This window comes from Vanacampus margaritifer, chromosome 4 (assembly GCF_051991255.1).
Source record: "Vanacampus margaritifer isolate UIUO_Vmar chromosome 4, RoL_Vmar_1.0, whole genome shotgun sequence".
Taxonomy (NCBI): Eukaryota; Metazoa; Chordata; class Actinopteri; order Syngnathiformes; family Syngnathidae; genus Vanacampus; species Vanacampus margaritifer.
The window spans coordinates 14217659-14236089 of NC_135435.1; the positions used below are offsets into that span (position 1 = coordinate 14217659).

General features: G+C 38.3%; 1 protein-coding gene across 1 annotated transcript in view; it reads left to right on the plus strand.

The window, feature by feature from the left end:
* The window catches only part of rras2 (RAS related 2), a 32310-nt gene that overhangs the window by 12700 nt on the left and 1179 nt on the right, over nt 1–18431 (plus strand). Inside the window, exons 2-5 of the mRNA XM_077564182.1 lie at nt 14050–14137; nt 14233–14335; nt 17085–17193; nt 18092–18210. Coding sequence (XP_077420308.1) covers nt 14050–14137; nt 14233–14335; nt 17085–17193; nt 18092–18210 — 419 coding nt within the window. The remainder of the gene's footprint in view (nt 1–14049; nt 14138–14232; nt 14336–17084; nt 17194–18091; nt 18211–18431) is intronic.

The window sequence follows — 18431 nt, forward strand, 5'->3', positions numbered from 1 at the left end:
CAAATTCTTGTGGGAGGCAGATTGAAAGATTAGTAGTCTCTACACTACTTGTCCTGTGTCCATTTTTTGTCTCGCTAGTATGCTATGATGTCACACTATTTACACAGCTGACGCAGTTACTTCCTACATGCTTTGCAGTGGAAACACAAGCCTGATCATGGGTTAATCTGATGTGAAGCATACCATGCCGAACTGAAATGAGCTATAGTGCTTGGTGAAAATAGTGGCTTAAGACTGTCGGCAGTCCTGTATATAATAATAATTATAATAATTTGCACACATGCTATACATCCGCTTACAAATTTCTATCTATTACAACAAATGCAGATATGTTTGCCGGCAGCTGTGGTAAGTACAATTTTTAAATCCGAATTGTGACATCTGAATGGCTTCCTATTTTACGTTTTGTAGTTGCTGTTCTTAAGTTTTGTGCAAAGCAGCTGGATTGTTAACGAGCTACCACACTAGCCAGGAACATGCCAGCACTAGTCAATCTTAATGGTTTTCCTTCTCTTCCGTGTGCTGTTTGCTCCCCTGCGGCATTTTGTTCTTCAGGATTGTGCATTTCATTCACGTCTATGGTCCCTCAATTTGAGCATGTTAAGATTCACATAATGTGACTAAACTGAATGCTATTGTTATTGTAATAATCCTTGAAAATTTGATTATTTTAATAGTTGTCTATTATGATTTGAGTAGTTAATAGTTTTTTTTTCTCTGTTTGGCAGCTTTACTTTTTATTATGAGCCACTTGACCTGCACAATCCAATTACCAGTAGATCCATTATAACAGCTGTATAAAACATATCTTTTCAAAAATAATCATGGTAACCAACCATAACAACACCTCTCAGTATGTTACATTGCAATTCAACACATTTTAAAATCAGTCATCTTTATTTACACCGAATGTATGTCGGGGGCAGCATGATGCATTTTACCCCTGAGCAGGAGAACTGCTGTGTTTCTGATATGATTCCTGCGACTTGCCCCACATCCTTTGTCATGTTAGGCCATGCTAGTAATCAAAGTGCAGCAGAATACATGCTGGTAAAAATGACACACAGCAGTTGTGCTGGAAGAGAGGGGCCAAGATATACATCCCTGCATGGGCTGCAAATAGGATTCCAGTGAAGAGAATATGGATGGTGTAGAACTTTCAAGACATATTCTGAACAACTGCCAGTTAATGTGGTATTAATGGAATATGCAGATCAAAAAATGAAATGAACATTGTACTTGTGTGAAATAATGTCTGTCATTTGGCCATACGCTTACATTTTGCTGAAATTCGGCTATTCGTTTTTCCCGGTTTTGCATCAGCCCATTTCTCAGTCAACAGCTGTTGCTTGCTTGTTAACCATTATTGATTTCTCTCCAGCTTTGAGCATTTTGTTGGAATGTTTAGCACGCCAATTTCTGTACATACATTTTTTATTTTTTTATTTCTTCAAATGATGATATGCACATTTTTAAAACCAAAGGCCTTGTAGGATAAATGGTATGCCTTTTTTTCGAGGGTTGCTATATTATGCCCGTGTAAATGATGAGGTTTGACCAGTATTAAGAATTACACCAGAGGCTGGTGCTCTAACTGATTGTGGGATGCTGTGGCACTATGTAGAAGTACACAGAGTTGCAGGAATGTTCTGTTTAGGGGCAGCTTACTGCTGTATCTCTTGTTACAGCTCTGACGCAACAGTTTCAGATGAAAGAGGCTATAGACTCGCGTTAGCCGATAGCCAATGGATGATTTTCTACAGTATTGCTGTTTGAAAGCAGCACAGTCGCTTGGTTCCCTGTGCTGACAAAGACTGCTTTACTGCTGCAATAGAACCAAACTCGAGAATGGAACATGCGCATTTATATCATTGAACATGGACGGACGGGCAATCGGAAGAAAGTATTTTGTGGGAACTGCGCTGATAATGTTCAGCCATTGGGCAGGCGTGATTGCAGAGAGGCGGAACTAAAGTGATTTCACATGATCAACAAGAACAATAAAGGTTTTCACATAGTTTTGGGTCTGTATGTCATTCTCTCTAATCAGTTTGTAACCCTCTGCCGGGTCAACTTTCTGTAGTTCTGCAAAATGCTCCTATGAGCTGTAGATGAAGAAATTGTTTGCGATGACCAACGAAGTGTGCCGCTTTGAGACCAGCGATCCGGTATGAAAAGAGCCTTTAAATGTCACTTCTTTGATTCGGCACGTTTGAGGGGGTTCAAAAGTTTTCGGATTGCAGCACAGGTTGATATTTAGCCGCGCGATTGAAGTCTTAATGCCAGGGGTCAGAAGAGACCGGGGGTTCAACTGAACCATTGGTTAGCTCACTTGGTGGGATGTTTATCCTGTGCTTTTTTCTCTTCTCTCAAACCTTTAGACTCTTATGCTTTACATACTGTACATGAACAAAGCATCATCAATAAGCTCAACAAGGTGGCAAAAAAGGTACGCACGTACTGCCAAATCGTTTGCATTTGTTAGCCTGTATATAATATTTTGAATTTTAAGCTAGCACAAGGCAATGTTGTTTTAAATGCATGTCTTTGTTACATATTTAGCTTGACAGTAAACTTATTGTGGCAATAAACTGCTTGAAGGCTAATTTTTGAAGAATTCAACTTGGATTCAATTGTATGGGTAGAATATTGCAAGTTAGTAAACTATTTCTACTTCTGTTTCACATATCCTGGGTTGTGTAGATACTGTCCCTGGAACACATCAAGGAATAGTCCCAATTGTTTTGCTTTTCTTTTATGTAATATCCTGTGGACATGACAACAACTGGATCGCTACAAATATGTCTGTTTTAATGTTTATTTTCATACAAAGTAGTGTTCTCCAAGCTTGTCGCTTGTGACAGTGTTAATTCCATGTCTGGGCTAAGCCTTGCTTTAGTTTGATGGGGCCAAGTATTGACTTGCCGTCATCTAAGGACAAGGCAGTGAATAAAGCCAGTGATTATTGATCTGCACATTAGACACACGAGAGCTTGTCAGTTACGTGCTCGGGTTCATTGAGTTGTGCATCGAGCCAAGGCCCGGCATTTCACTGCAGTCATTGTTGTAAATATCCACTGAACGGTTGGATGGCGAACATGCCTTATGATCAGGGGTGCACATAAGTGGTGTGCTGGTACGCATGAGGGCTGGAAATTGAATATTGTGCTCCAGTTCAAGTCTGGTGATCTGAACATGATTCATCAAGGTCAATCATAGCTTTATTTTCTCCAGCAGTGCGAGTTGTCTTTAAGTTGTCCTCCCCTTGTAACAAAATCTTCCTCAGTGGCTCTTTGAGCCGGCAGACACATTGTGTGCTCCCTTTCTCTCCATGTGTATTGAATAAGTGACCTCTCTATTTTGTATGAGCTCATGGGAAAAGTGGGCCTTTCCAGCGGAAGTTAAAGCAGATCCCCTCCCCTTCTTGTTCTCTTGCTCTCCCTTTCTATAATGTCGTGTGGAGCCTCCGTCCTCCACAGTCCCTTCATTCTCACTCTTTCACCACCGTGTTCCACTTCAAGCACTCTCGTACAAACAATACTGCTCACACATATTCATCATTAAGTAGTGTGAAATTCAAAGCACATGTGAAGGAATTCTTTTCGATTACCATGTGTTTAACATTTAACTCTTATAGTTGGTATTCTATAACCACAAACGGCAGCGAGTTGTTTAAAGTTAACTTTAATTTGCCTCAGGCTGTACAAGAAAATCACAAATGGGTATTAGGCTAAATTTCCTTTACCGATGATGGGGAAAATGAACATTCTTATTTTTAATGCTTTGTGAGAATCCCTCTGAATGTTCGAAACTCCTGCTTCCAATCCAGTGTTAGTACTAAGTGACTAAGACTGCCTGGAAAAGCTGTACCATATCTTCACATAGAGGACGTCATCCTCTTCTCAATTAGTTGAGAATGAATCAAAAGCATCTCTGCTGGTTGCATTCAGGTGCACTCCATTGTCCCTCAATTGCAACACTTATCAATCCATCTTTATTGCAATTCACCAAATTTGTCATTGCAGCTATCAAATTTATAATTTAGTATTTTCTGGTGATTCCATCGATTAATCAATTAACCGGATAAAAATTGATTTTTTATTATTAACTTATATGAAAAAGTATAAAAACATATTTAAAATATTACGTATTTATACATTTTTAATGTTTTTTTATGTTAGAGCATATAGAAGGCTTTGATGCAGCCTCTAACCTGAAGAGGTCGCTTAAAGCAATGATAGTATTACAAAAAAAACGCCCAGCAGGTGGCAGCAGAGTATAAGAGATCAATCAGGGCCATGTTGCAACAAGTTATTTTCCCCAGTGTTTTCAACAGGTTTGTGATGATGAAACTTAGCTATATTCTAATGCTAATTGTTGCAAAACGGAAACAGATACAAATATACTTTTTTCCTCATGAAAGAAGAGACTCTAGTCTTTCTTTTGGTAGGTTGGTTCTATGTTTTTTATACCAATAGAACACAATATTCTGTGGGGCTTGCAAAATTAGTCAAAATCCAGTAAAATAGCCGGGAGCGAAGGAGATTGCTTCGGGGAAAATGGCTGGTAGTGAATGAGTTAAGCTCATTAACACATATGTGAACTGCATGTATTATTTTTGTCCACTTTGGGCCACTATCCTCACGTACTGTATCTGTGACTTTGAGTGTGCCTGGATTTCAAATGCAGGATCTGGGCCGGTAAGTGATGTGGGCGTCAGCTAATGAGAGTGTAGAGTTGTCTGGACGTTGTGAAGCTATTCACTGGTCTGTGTGATTTGTGGCCATCAGGGAAAGTGCATAGGCCGCTGTGACTATGCTTGACCATTTGTGGGGTTACTACAATATGTAATAACTAGCGATGCTAAGCTATATGAATTTGCTAATTTTGATACACACATCTTATCTTCTGTTGGTGATTGTATCTGTGCTGCTGTGGTAGACATTGCATTTCATAATTTTCCTTGTTAAATCATAAACTTTTGACATCCTATGTCTGGAGCAGCTTGTATCTATAAATTCTTAAATTCTGAAAGTACAACTGTGAATACCTAGAAATAATAATGTTTCTCTGTAGCACATTTTTTCTTGGTTGGTCTTTTTCTTGGAAATTTGAAACACGTCCTTATTGTCTGCATCTGGCAATTCTGATGACGGCAAAATTAATCAGCTTGAAAGTTACATTGTGACCTTTTCTGCAAAACTTGTTGACACTCTTCTCAAAATGATTTTGCAAAATGCACAAAAACACTCTGAGCTAATTTTCACACCCACAGCTCCATTCAAATGGTGTTTTTGCATCTTTTTTTCTGTCATGCTTGTTCACGCAGTGCACAAAACAAGTGTCAAAAAGGACCTACAGGCGTAGAGGTTGAGTGATGAGGTTCAGGACTTGTGACCTTCAAAAAGTGGCGAGATCAGAGAAAATCTTGTTAAGTGCTGACTGCTGACCTGCAGTTGCAGTATCTTCTAGCATGTTCCATTTTTGGAAGAGAAACTTGTGATATGCCTCGGGGCAGGACGGCTTGAGAGGAATTGTACATCGAGAACATGCTCAGAGGTTTTTATACACAATTTAAGGCTATATTGTTCTTTCAATTGGTAGTTTAATCTGTCTACAAAGGGAACTGCGATTTTTGTAGCTAGAAGTACTTTATACTAAATTGTGTACTGTTGACTACCATTTGTTTTGCTGCACAGCTTTGTCATATGGCAAATTGTAATTGAAGGTCGACCATAGAGGCCCAGTGTGTTATTTTTTATTATTATTATTATTTTTCAAGCTTGAGCATATGGTTGATGTTGCTCTGCGTCCTTGCCCGTAATACAATGCTGCCTTGATATACGAGTTGAATTGTTCCTTGACCATGTTCTTAACTAAAAGCACTTGTATTTTAAATCACGTTTCTCGATTAAAATGAATGGAAATGCCAGCCTTGCTTTCCAAAAAGCAGCAATTTGTAGGCCTATTGTGTTTTTGAGAAAAATGAAACAAATTAAATAGTATTTTTGTAAACAATTAATAATATTAATAATCTCTTTATTTTATGTGGCTTCATAATAATTGACATAATTTTGTCAAAATATTAGCACCTTAATAAAATAGAATGGCCTACAATCAAACAGACAGAACAAAAATAAAATATCTTATTGACCACCTGGCATCCACCTTTGACTTAAGCTTTTTTATGTTTCTCGAACAATGGCCACAATTCTAAAGTATTTGTACAATTGAGTTTGTTTGCATTTCACGTGAGGACAGCAACAGGTCTAAAATGCTACATTTTCCTCCATGTTTTGGAGACTCACCAGCCAAAAATCTTTGCACGTTCACAATGTAACAGCTACTAACACATATAAACTCGTGAATTGATGCTAGCACAACAACTAGCTTCAACCTGGTGCTAAGCTAGTGTGGCCACCTCCATAAGGTCAAAAAGGAGGACATATTTCAATAAATTAATAATTGTTCCCTCGGGATAAGGCAGATCACTTTACATGGCCTTGCTGATTTTTTTGTTAGTGCAATTTTGCATCTTTTTTTATTTTATTTTTTTACAGTTATGTGCCTATTTTATAAAATTTATGAAGGTTTGAACGTTGAGACTGTTTAAACAAGAGATAAATGTGAGAAAATGTAAATGCCTTGATGAGAAAAGTGTATAAACTGTGCGGAGAGGTGTTTTAGAGCCTGAAAATATTTATAATAAATGTACAACAAAAAGCTATAGCTACTTCGCGGGTTTCATTTATTGCAAGTATTTTTTGGAACCTAACCCCAGCGGAAAACGAGGGAACACTGTATATCAGACTTGCGGTGTATTTTCATCAATAATAAAATTTTGCATGGTTTATAGATCATGTTTGTGCACTAAATGTTGAAAAACACGGGAGGAATTCGAATAAGGAGTCGACAGTGACATACTGTTAAGAAACATGTTTGTAGACAATGAGGATGTTGAAAATTTTGACGGCTTCGTAACGGAATGGACAAATCGATCGCCTGAGGTTATTACAACGGTGCTCCAGTGTTGAAGGTAAACATAGGCCTTAGGAGTTATGTACCCGCAGATGTGACATTTGTTTGTTGATTAAAAATATATATATATTCAAGGTTTATAATAATAAACGTATGTTTGTGTGAACGCTACAGGTGTAAGCTCTGAAATGTTTTGGGAATTATGTTTCTATCTGCTTCAGGAGCTGAGATGGCAATTATTTTTAATATTGTTGAATTTCCAGGAAAACTTCAGGTTTTTGTGGGTGACTTTTAGGTTTTAGAGGCATGTTTTGCCATGCGCAGACCTGTTGTGACAAACGGGGGATGGGGCTGATGTTGGGTCACATAAAATCAACCACGGCTCATTTTCTTTAAAAGGCGGACAAACCAGCGTCCAGCTTATGTCTGCTCAGGACGCCGGACTTATCACTGAAAAGTAGGACTGTCCGCCTTAAATCCTGACGTCTGGCCACCCTAGGCTAGCTAGAAGCCCATTTGCGCTGGAGTTATGTGGAAAACTTTAAACCTACTATGAAATTGATCACAAGATGGTGGTCGACTCGGAACATAGATATTGCAACAAACTGGGTTATGTGTTTTATTGTTGTCTCATCATAATGTTGCCATCAAAGACAATGTTTAGCTTGTCTCATTTTGTCATGAAAAAGAGGTGTCAATGAATTTCTGCATCATAGTTGACAAAAACAACACTGATTGAGTCCTCCGTCTTGCGCCTTTAAATTGTAACTGCAATGCTTTCCATTGCTATTTGGTATGGAAATTTCAGTTTTTGCTGCTTTGTTGCTGAATCTGATATTTTTGAATTAGTGCTAGTGATTGGTTCAGTCAAGCCAGCGACACAAACCAGAAAAGAAGAAATCAGGATAAGTGACAGAGATGGAAAATGATCTATATTTAGTGTCTGTAAAGCTGTTTTGATGGCGAGGAAGTGGGTACATAGTGCAAGGATGATGTTGATTACACGCCTACACATATCACCCAGTCTTGCTTTCCCTGAGGCTAACAACCAACAGTTTTAACAGACAGGATTTATAGCTTCATGTTGTGACTCTGGCAGTTGGGAAAAACAAACCCGACCAGCAACAAACAGACGCTGCGCATTCAAAAACGCTGCAAGATGTCGCGCAGTTGCTATTTTGTGTGTCAACTTTATAACTGTCAATAATGGCAAGCAGAGGAAACATGAAGCCATTTTCAGGTTTGTGCACTGGTTATATTTACTAAACATTAAGAAATAATAATTGTGGTCTGTTTCAATGTTTTTTTTATATTCATCAGTACAGGTCAGGACTCTTAGTCATTCTTCACAGAGGATAAAGAAATATATGACTTAATATTATGTTGTCTTTCTACGTGTGTTTCTGCATCATGTGTGATCATGCCCGTACCTAATTAGCATTTGCATGAAGCTTGCATCCTGAAAAACCGCCATTGACTATCGACAAATCCAGAGTTCACCCTGCCTCTCCTGCTCACCTGCGACCCTAATGAGGACATGTGTCATTTTAAATTGATGGATGAATAAATGAATATCTTTTAAGAAGCCCCTCACTCTCGTATCACGAATACAAGAGACTTTGGTCACTCCTATTTTCATGGTGAAAAGAGGCCTTCATTGTTTTCCTGGTGAGAGCGAGCATGTGCGTGTGTGTGGGGAGCGCTGGAATGCTGGAGGGGAACTGAGTGACAGGTTTGGACTTCGGAAGGTAGGCGGGGTCCCAGAACATGTCGTTTGTGACATCACCGCCACTCGGCCCGCTGCAGAGGTGGAGTTTCCTTCCTGCAAAGCTGCCACCTTGCAACTAATATTGAAACTGTGTACTGCAGATTACTTCTTGCAGAGGCAGCCTATCCAGTATGCAAGATGATTTGACGGCGACGTCATATTATTTAATAGCTTTAATATTAGTCTTAAGATTGATTCAAATCTACAAGACATATTACAGTAGGTTGTTGTGACTTCAGAATCTTAGTTATGCAAAATGTCTCTTTATTGATTCTGAGGCATTTATATGTAAAGCGTGGAAGCACCTTTGCAGATACTAGGACTAGTAGCACCGAATTTCACCGTGTGCACTTTTACATATCGCCCCCTAGTGTTCAGACTGAGACACCACGTAAGTGAAATACCTTGTGTTACAGCAGAGGTGGGCAATCTCGGTCCTCAAGGGCCGGATTCCTGCAGGTTTTGTAGGTTTCTCACTTCCAACACAAGCTGATTCCAATCAACAAGATCGTTATCAGGCTTATGCAGAGCTTGCTGATGAGCTGATCATATATCAGCTGTGTTGGAGAAGGGCAACACGCAAAACCTGCAGGACTGCGGCCCTCGATGCCCACCTCTGTGTTACAGGCTACATTAAGGGGGAGTTTGAAGTTCTTAGCCTCACTTCTTTTTTTTTTCTTTTTTTTTTTTACAGGAGAGCTCAGTATTGTTCATTCGATTTGACATCATCATTGCTCTCCCTTTTTTTTTTTTTTTTTTTTTTAAAAATCCAACAAATCAATTAAAAAAAATTTAATAAATGTTTTTTTTTTAAATACATATACATATATATATATACACATATACACATATATATATATACACATATACACATATATATATATATATATATATATATATATATATATATATATATATATATATATATATATATATATATATATATATATATATATATACCCTTTTTTTTGTACGTGGGTGTGTGTGTGTGTGTGTGTGTGTGTGTGTGCGTGCGTGCGTGCGAGCGTGTGTGTATTCATCAGTTCACCTAAAGCCCATTAAAAAAAAATCCCATACTAATAATATAATATAATAATAAATTGGCAGATGCAGAAACATCAATGTAAGTTATCACGATGTAGTGGCTCTCGCTAACAGACAGAATTAAGTAACCGGAATTAGGTTAAAAAATTCTATATACGTAGACCATGTTTCTATACATTTTGATATTTGGTTTTTATTTGAGGCAGATATTTTTTCCATTAAAATGTGATTTATGAGGAGGTTAGACCATTGGTCGATATTCAGAGTTTGTTTATTTTTCCAGTTAACAAGAATTGTTTTTTTAGCGATAGTAAGGGCTACAAGTGTAGATTGAAATTGTTTATGTGGTAAGTCAGTTGTTGTTAGGTCACCTAGCAAACACAAGTTTGGAGATAAAGGTATCCTACAGTCCAAAATAGCGGAAAGTTTTTCTAAGACTTTAGTCCAGAAATACATAACCGGAGTACATAACCATAAAGCATGAACATAAGTGTCTGTAGTGTTTTGTAAGCATTGGAGACAAATGTCGGAGTCTGAGAGTCCCATTTTCCTCATCATATATTGAGTAATGTATGTTCTGTGAATAATTTTATATTGGATAAGTTGTAAATTTGTGTGTTTTGTCATTTTAAATGCGTTTTCACAAATTTGAATCCAAAAGTCAGGTTCCGGTGCTATAGACAAGTCTGTCTCCCATTTCGAGATGGGTAAAGACATTTTATCAGTATATGAAAGTAACTTATATATTTTTGAAAGTTTTTTTGTTGTTGTCGGAGAAAGCTTGTTAATATCTTTAGCTAAAACAGGCGGTTGGAGCGTACCCCGAAGTGTTGGAATTTTTTTCTTTATCATATTTTTAACTTGTAGATAATGTAAAAAATTTCCGTTTTCTATATTGTATTTTTTTTTTTGGAGCAAGGATGTATATGATATAAACATATTATCTGAGAAGAGATGGTGGAGATGTGTAATTCCTTTCTGCTCCCACACAGCCAAATGAAACGGTTGGTTGTTAAGTTGAAAGTCGGGGTTATGCCATAGGGGAGAAAGTCCGCAGGGCTCCACTTGGGCTTTTGTCAATTCTAGTGCCTTCCACCAGGCAGTCACGGTGGCGGAAATCATTGGGTTTTTAAAACAATTATGGCGCTTAATTGATGTTGTAATAAAGAGTAAATCTCGAAGTCTGAGGTTATTACAATCCTTCTGTTCTAGTTCCAACCAACAGTTAGTGTCTCTGTTGGGTTGTGCCCATAGAATGAGATATTGTAGCTGGTTAGCTATATAGTAGTACATAAAATTTGGTGCCTCTAGACCACCTTTGGATTTGCTTTTCTGAAGAGTAGATAGACTAATCTTTGCTTTTTTTTTTATTCCAGTAAAATTTTGTTACGGCTGAGTCCAACAACTGGAACCATTTAGCCGTAGGTTTAAATGGAATCATTGAGAAAAAATAGTTTATTTTAGGTAAAACTTTCATTTTAATGGTGGCTATTCGTCCTATTAGAGAAATAGGAAGATTATTCCAGCGCTCCAAGTCACTATGAATGTTATCCAGAAGTGGAGAAAAGTTTAAATGAATTAAATCAGTTAATTTAGGTGAGATTTTTATGCCTAAGTATTTTAAATTACCTATAGGAAATGAGTAGTGTGGGTCCTGGCTTGCAGGGTTCCATGCATTTTCTGTAATAGGTAGAAGTGTTGATTTTGTCCAGTTAATAGAATAATCTGATAACTGTGAGAATTTAGTTATTAAATTAAATACTTCCCCTAGCGAAGTAGCCGGCTTTTCTAAATAAAGTAAGATGTCATCGGCATATAGATTAATTTTATGTTCTGTTACCCCAGAGTGAATTCCTTGAATCCTTCTTTCCTGGCGTATGGCTAATGCAAGTGGCTCAATAAATATTGCAAATAATAAAGGGGATAGTGGGCATCCCTGTCTTGTGCCTCTCTGTAAAGTAAAGCTCTGAGATATAATCCCATTAGTACTAACTGTAGCTTTTGGAGAATCATATAATACTGATACCCAGTGGATAAATGATTTCCCAAAGCCTCACTTCATTAACCACCACCAATTCCGATCTCAAGGCACCCCTGTAGTAGCAACATGAAACCATCCTTTCAAATAGTTACAAGTACATTACAGTTGCTCTATTGTAGTTACTGCTTGAGGGAGGGGAATCATCTATTTAAGATAAGATAAGATAAGATCCACTGATTGTTCTATTGCGAACATGATGTGTCCTCATGACAGTTTTTCTGTCTTTTTATGGAAATCAGAATTCTTGGAATGTCTCGGCCTCGCTGTGCCCTTATTAACACTGAAAAAATGTCAAGGGGACTTGACTTTAGGAAGTTATTCAGGTTCAGTCAAGGCACTTTACAATTGAGTATTTAGACCATGTGACATTTAACAAAAGCCTCTATTAATCCACTTTCTAGCACTTCACATGTTCAGGGTCACTGGTGGCTTGAGTACTTAAAACAAACTTTAAAAGATTCATATCCTCACTTTAAAGTCTTCAATTGACCCTTTCATGTATGTCTTTAGACTCGTGAGAGAAAACAGGACCTGGAGGACACACAAACTCCACACAGAGAGATCAGGGCCAAGATTTGAACCCAGAATCTTTTAACTTTGGAGCAGTGGTTTTATCTATCCTGTGTCACTATGTTGCCTTAACAAACAGCGTTAAAGATTCTCGTGGTTTAATCTTTAGTACAGCAGTCAATTCCTGTGATTGCGTGGTGAACAATTTAGAGTGTACGGTGGTGCTTTGAGATACAAATTACCCGAATTATAAGATACAAGCCATCATTAGGCACATTTTAAAAAAGGTATCAACTCCCTTCACAAGTGTTTTTCGAAAAAGAAGCTTCAAGCTGTTTATTGCGCATCTCAGTTGAAGTTTACAGTCAAAATGCACATAAAACCAAGAGAATTACGGTTTGCATTGATTTAAAACAACAATCAACCAAGTCTGTTAGCCTAAAGCTAATGCAAAAACATAATGGAAAACACCATAGATGGGATAACAAGTAGCATGTTTGTGATATTTGGACGCATATCAAATAGGAACCCATGTAGACATATAATACAGCAATACTTACAGGTAGGGAACATATACAATCAATAATCAAATTGTAATTTTTTAGGATGTCTGTTTTATGCTGGCCCCATGTGAACAAGGTGCATATATCAAAAGGAACAGCACAATATCCACTGAATTGAGGCTAAATGTGTGACAAACAATTTCATACTTAACATTTATTGAATGTTTTTAATTGTTAAAAAGTACAATTGTATGGAGTGCTATTTTTCCTCATCAACAGCTAAAGTAATAAGTAAGTCATTGCTGCCATCATGGGAAGGGTGGTGTGTGTGTGTGTGTGTGTGTGTGTTGGGTCAATGACTGACTCATACTTTACATACTGGTTGCTTCGGATGAGGTCATCATCTGAAGGTATCACAGCTGATTTTACTGGACATGACTCAGCCTTGTGTTCCTCAGCAATTTTTGGTAGATATTCTGAGTCATATTGCACATACTTCTTGGATTGCCCTTTAGAAAATCATCCAGGCTAAACAGTGGGGCGAGTGATAGTAGTGAGGTGCTCCCTCGTGCTGTCCGAGGGTGACAGAACAAGGAATAGGAGGTTGACGGGAAGCGGAGGGGGACTTAATGGGAGAGGACAAACACAACTCTCTCTTTTTCTCTCTTTCTCTCGCTCTGTCACTTTCACTCATGTTTGTCTGTGGTCGTCTGAAGGCACGCAGGGAGTGCGTGGCAAGGAAGCACAGTGTTGGACACAGTAATACTGATGCATTATTGAACAGTGGTGAATGATTTCACTTTCTTCTATGCCAACAAAGCACAGTGCATGGAATTGAAGCAAAAAATGTGTCAAAACCGATGTCATTTCTATATAATAATTATAAATATTTAAAATATTTGTAGCCAACCACTCAAATTCCTATTTTGGATTATTAATGGTAGTTACATTTCTTGATTCACAATGGGACAAATTAACAATCATTTAAAATGACTCTTCTTTTTTTTCCTCTTTTTTTTGGTTGACATATTTTGAACAGGGATGGACGAGTCTCTCCTTGAACGTTCTGAACTTTTATTTCCAGTGCAAAATAGGCCACTTTATTGTTTCCCTATTTGAGCGTAGTGTTAATTTACAAACATGCATAATGTTTTAAAGCTTGCAACATTGACTGCATCTTTCTTCTATTTCTTTTTGTCTTGCAGTCCTACTTTGTCACGGATTATGACCCCACGATTGAGGACTCTTACACGAAGCAGTGTGTAATTGACGAAAGGGCAGCCAGGCTGGACAGTAAGTGCACCTTTGTGATTCACATCTGTATTCGCTTCATACACTAATCCAGTACACATAATAGAAACTATTGGTTGAAATATGTGTCTGTGTAGTTCTAGACACGGCTGGGCAGGAAGAATTTGGAGCCATGAGAGAACAATACATGAGGACAGGGGAGGGCTTCCTGCTCGTCTTCTCAGTCACTGACAGAGGAAGGTGAGTGACAGTCCTGATCACGGACGAGTGTGTGCTTGCCTCTTTACTTTCTTTGTGCGCACACGTCTGTTTACTCTTTAGTTACACCCTCTTACTAGCGCTCCGTTCGCCAGAACCATACATTTTGTCGCAGAACTTCTCATTCTGCAGTCGCTCTCTATTGTTCGGGTCTTTTCTTTTGTTTCTTTCACACTTGAGTTCAACGTGTTGACAAAGACATTCTGAATGTTTGTTTACGCCAACGGTGACGTCATAATCAGGGGGCTAGGAGAATAAATCAGCTACAGTGTAGCTTCACTGAAGTGTCTAAACAAGCTAATGCAGCATGCAGTCAACAGCTACTTCATTAGGTACACACTGGGATGTAGTGAGAGCCAATACTAATATCAAGAAGGTATTTATTTACCTAATTACACAGACACAGTTAGCAAAAATACCTGCAATGGTACAAATGCAACTTCCACTACCCATTCAGTTTTGGTGAGGATCTGGAAAGTAGGAATTTAATTCAAGTAATCAAGGAAAACCCTAAAAAGTAATAATGACCTCATCCATCATTCTTAATTAACTGGAAAGTAGCATGCTACATAACAGATAAAGAATGCCATTGCCAGTGTTCTTTTTTTCCCCCCACTTACTTTTGTTGACATTTTGGCTTTGTTGGCGATCTGCGCTCCACATTGCTAAAATAACAAATCCAAGTTAACGTGTTCACCGCTGTGGACATTTTTATTTGTCTTAGTCAACTGGAATCCAACTGTTGACAAAGTCAAGTACATTTTTCATCGGTTAACTGTGGAAAAAGGTTTGTGTGTGAAACGCAGTTTCGGAAACCACTGTAATGACTAACAGATCCCTGTAGATGGCGGTTTCTTTTAGGATTTGAGATCAGCACAGCTTTTGAGTAGAAGATAAAAATTAGGGGGTGGATCTTGACTTGTCATGTCGATTGTGAGGGAGAGAAATAGCACCAAATAGGAAGTAAAACTAAAACCAATTTGTACAGGATGGCTCAATTAGCCAATTTTCTCCATAGGTGCTAGAGACCTATAATTTTTTTTCTCTATCCAAATCACTCTGAAATCATAATTACTTTATTACACATTATTCAATATTTAATAACATGCTCAATCCAGGCACCTGCTGAATGACAGCTGCAGTGCAAACATTGAAATTGTCCACAGCCCTGTCCAGCATTTGTCTGATTCTCTTGGATTTGCATCACTTTGTTTCTGAATGATTTGCAGCTTCTAAGGAAACCATTTTAAGCTATTAAGAATGACTCTTTGCACAGTTGCCCTTGCGATGCCAACTTCCTGGTATAGTCATCTTGACGACTTCTGTGGTGACTGTTAACCTTACTGTCTAAACATTAGCTGGTGTTCTGATAGCAACTTGCTGCTATGACCTCTGTTGGCATTTCCCTACTAAATGTCTCTATAATGTTCATTATAATTTTTTGGGCATGGAACCGTTCTCGCAAGGAATTCCCTCCAAAATGCACTCTGAATATGATTGAAAAGTAGCTGTCAATAATCAATGTCCTTTTGTGCACTGAAAGTGGAGATTCTTTATCCATTTTAGTATCACAAAAATTCTCATGGTGTTATTAACAGCTTCACCCGCTCCCTTTCTTGTCCATACTGTCAATTCTCTGCGCATTATTAGACTGTGCATAGTGATGTCTCCAGTGAGTGAATATGACTATTTCTGCAAAAATCTGACGTCAAGGTTGACATTTTCACTCACCTATTTCACAGGTGTAGTATGTTATTGATACAAGCCACTGTCTTTGTGTTCGTACTTAGCTGTCAACTAAGCTGAGCCCCCCTCCCCCACTCCCACAGACCCCCCCCCCTTCAATGTTTATGTTGTAAACAGTCTTTCCTTCCTCCATTTATACTAGTCAAGTCTTTCCAGATTTGCTAGGTGTGACTTATCTGTGGTTTTGTATCTGAAATGCCAGTTCTACCCCACCCAAAAGCTTTAAATGTGTTCATTTTATCAAAACACAATTTTTAATGTATTGCTTTGCACCTGCTCTCACTCGTGCCTTGAAAAACGGGAGATAACATCACTTTGAGAAAACAAAAAGAAGACTTGTCTCACAGTTCTCCAAAGTTTAATCTTACTGTATAAGTGAGATACAAAACAAAAGAGAACTGAACATTGTATATTTTAACATCAAACCATATCTGCTAGCTTTATGCTAACATAGAGTATAATGTGAAAAACCATAGACAAGGTGCAAATTAGCATTAATGTTATGCTAATTATACCAAATTTAAAATAACAGCTACTTCAGCAACACATACAAGTAAGCAAACTCACAGGCGTATACTGTGTTCTCACTGCTCTGTTGGAACAATGACTGCATCTTAGTTGTGGACCTTCTCTGCCTTTTTATCTTGCTCTTAATTGTGCTGCCTCGGTGCTGCTTGGCATGTTTCCATGAAATGTGTTACTACAATGACAGTGAAGTCAGACTTCAGACCCAAGCAACAAATGATTTTTTTTAAAAAAAAGTAAAATTATTTGGAGGTACGTACACTGTGCTGCAATATTTGTTTTTTTGCTCACACTTGCAAGACCCTCAGTCAGACTGACAGCCGTGGTGCCCCCCAGCTCCCAGGTGATGGCTGTGTGGGTGTGGTTTCAAGCGTGTGCGTATATACATATGTTTGGATACATGTGTCATCCATTTGCACTGCAGCATACCACTTAACACACCATATTGTGTGTTTCACAGCTTCGAAGAAATCTACAAATTCCAAAGACAAATTCTGCGAGTCAAAGACAGAGATGAGTTCCCGATGATCCTCGTAGGGAACAAAGCCGATCTGGAGCTCCAGAGACAAGTAAGTCTAACAGATTACACATCTCTCCTGTGTAATCATCTGACGAGATAATATGGACCAATCAGCACCATTCACATGTGCACGTTTGAGATGGAAGCGAACGTCGCAGCTGCAGCTAGCTGCTAACCGACAGGATGTGAGCATAAAAGAGCAGCTGAAGAAATGGTGATGTCAGGAGGGGAGGATGAGGGAGAGAAAAAGTGTGCTGAAATCGGGAATTTTCTGGGTGTCGCTACACGGCCACTCTGTGAGTCGACAGCTCCCCCGCATGGTGAAAAGGAGCTTTACACCACCGATTACTTTGAAACATGGGTGTGTTTGTTTTTAGTATGTGAACCCTGGCGTGCTCCGAAAGACTGCATTAAATTGTAATGTATTCATTATGTATGTACTCAGGATATATTTTTGCTTTTCAATTGTTTTTAAGTTTTCAATTGTCCGTCTCCAAGACTATTTCAGTTCAACTTTAGGCAAACTATGGAAAGAAATCTTCAAGAATATCAAATGAATGCTCAAACGGATTTCCATAAAATCAACAAATATGAAGGGAAGATGATTTTTACGTGTATTGTATCCACACAAAAGGCACTTAATTTAATACCTAACCAAGTTGTTTTTCCATTAAGTAATCATTTGTTGTGCAAGAGCGGTCAACAATTTTTACTTGTTAAAGCAGAATTCTCAAATATAAGTGCAGTAATGTATTGACAAATATTTACAACCTGAGAAGTTAAATTTGGTACTTTTTTTTGGTGTTACTTCACTTATCATGTACACTAGTATGTAAATCTTTTTTTAACGTTACATAAACAGCAGTATCGATACAGTCTGTTTTGACATTGTCAGTGGGTTTGCGTTTTGGGCCTTGTGGTTGTTTACCTGTGTCTGTCTCCCTCAGGTAACCCAAGAAGAGGGCCAGCAACTGGCCAGACAGTTGAAGGTCACCTACATGGAGGCTTCAGCCAAAATCCGTATGAACGTCGACCAGGCCTTCCACGAGCTGGTTAGAGTAATTAGGTAGGTGCTTTATCGAGAAAGAATGAGCATGAATAGGTAAAAAAAAAAAAGTAAATGATGCCACCCCAAAAAGGGTTTGTGATTGCTAACAGATGCCACAAGATGGCAGCAGAGCACTTAAAGGCCATGGTACACAAATCACCGTATTCAGCAGTTCATTTATCCAACTTCAACCACCTTCACATGAGGCTCACCAATAGTATTAGCTAGCATAGCAGCCT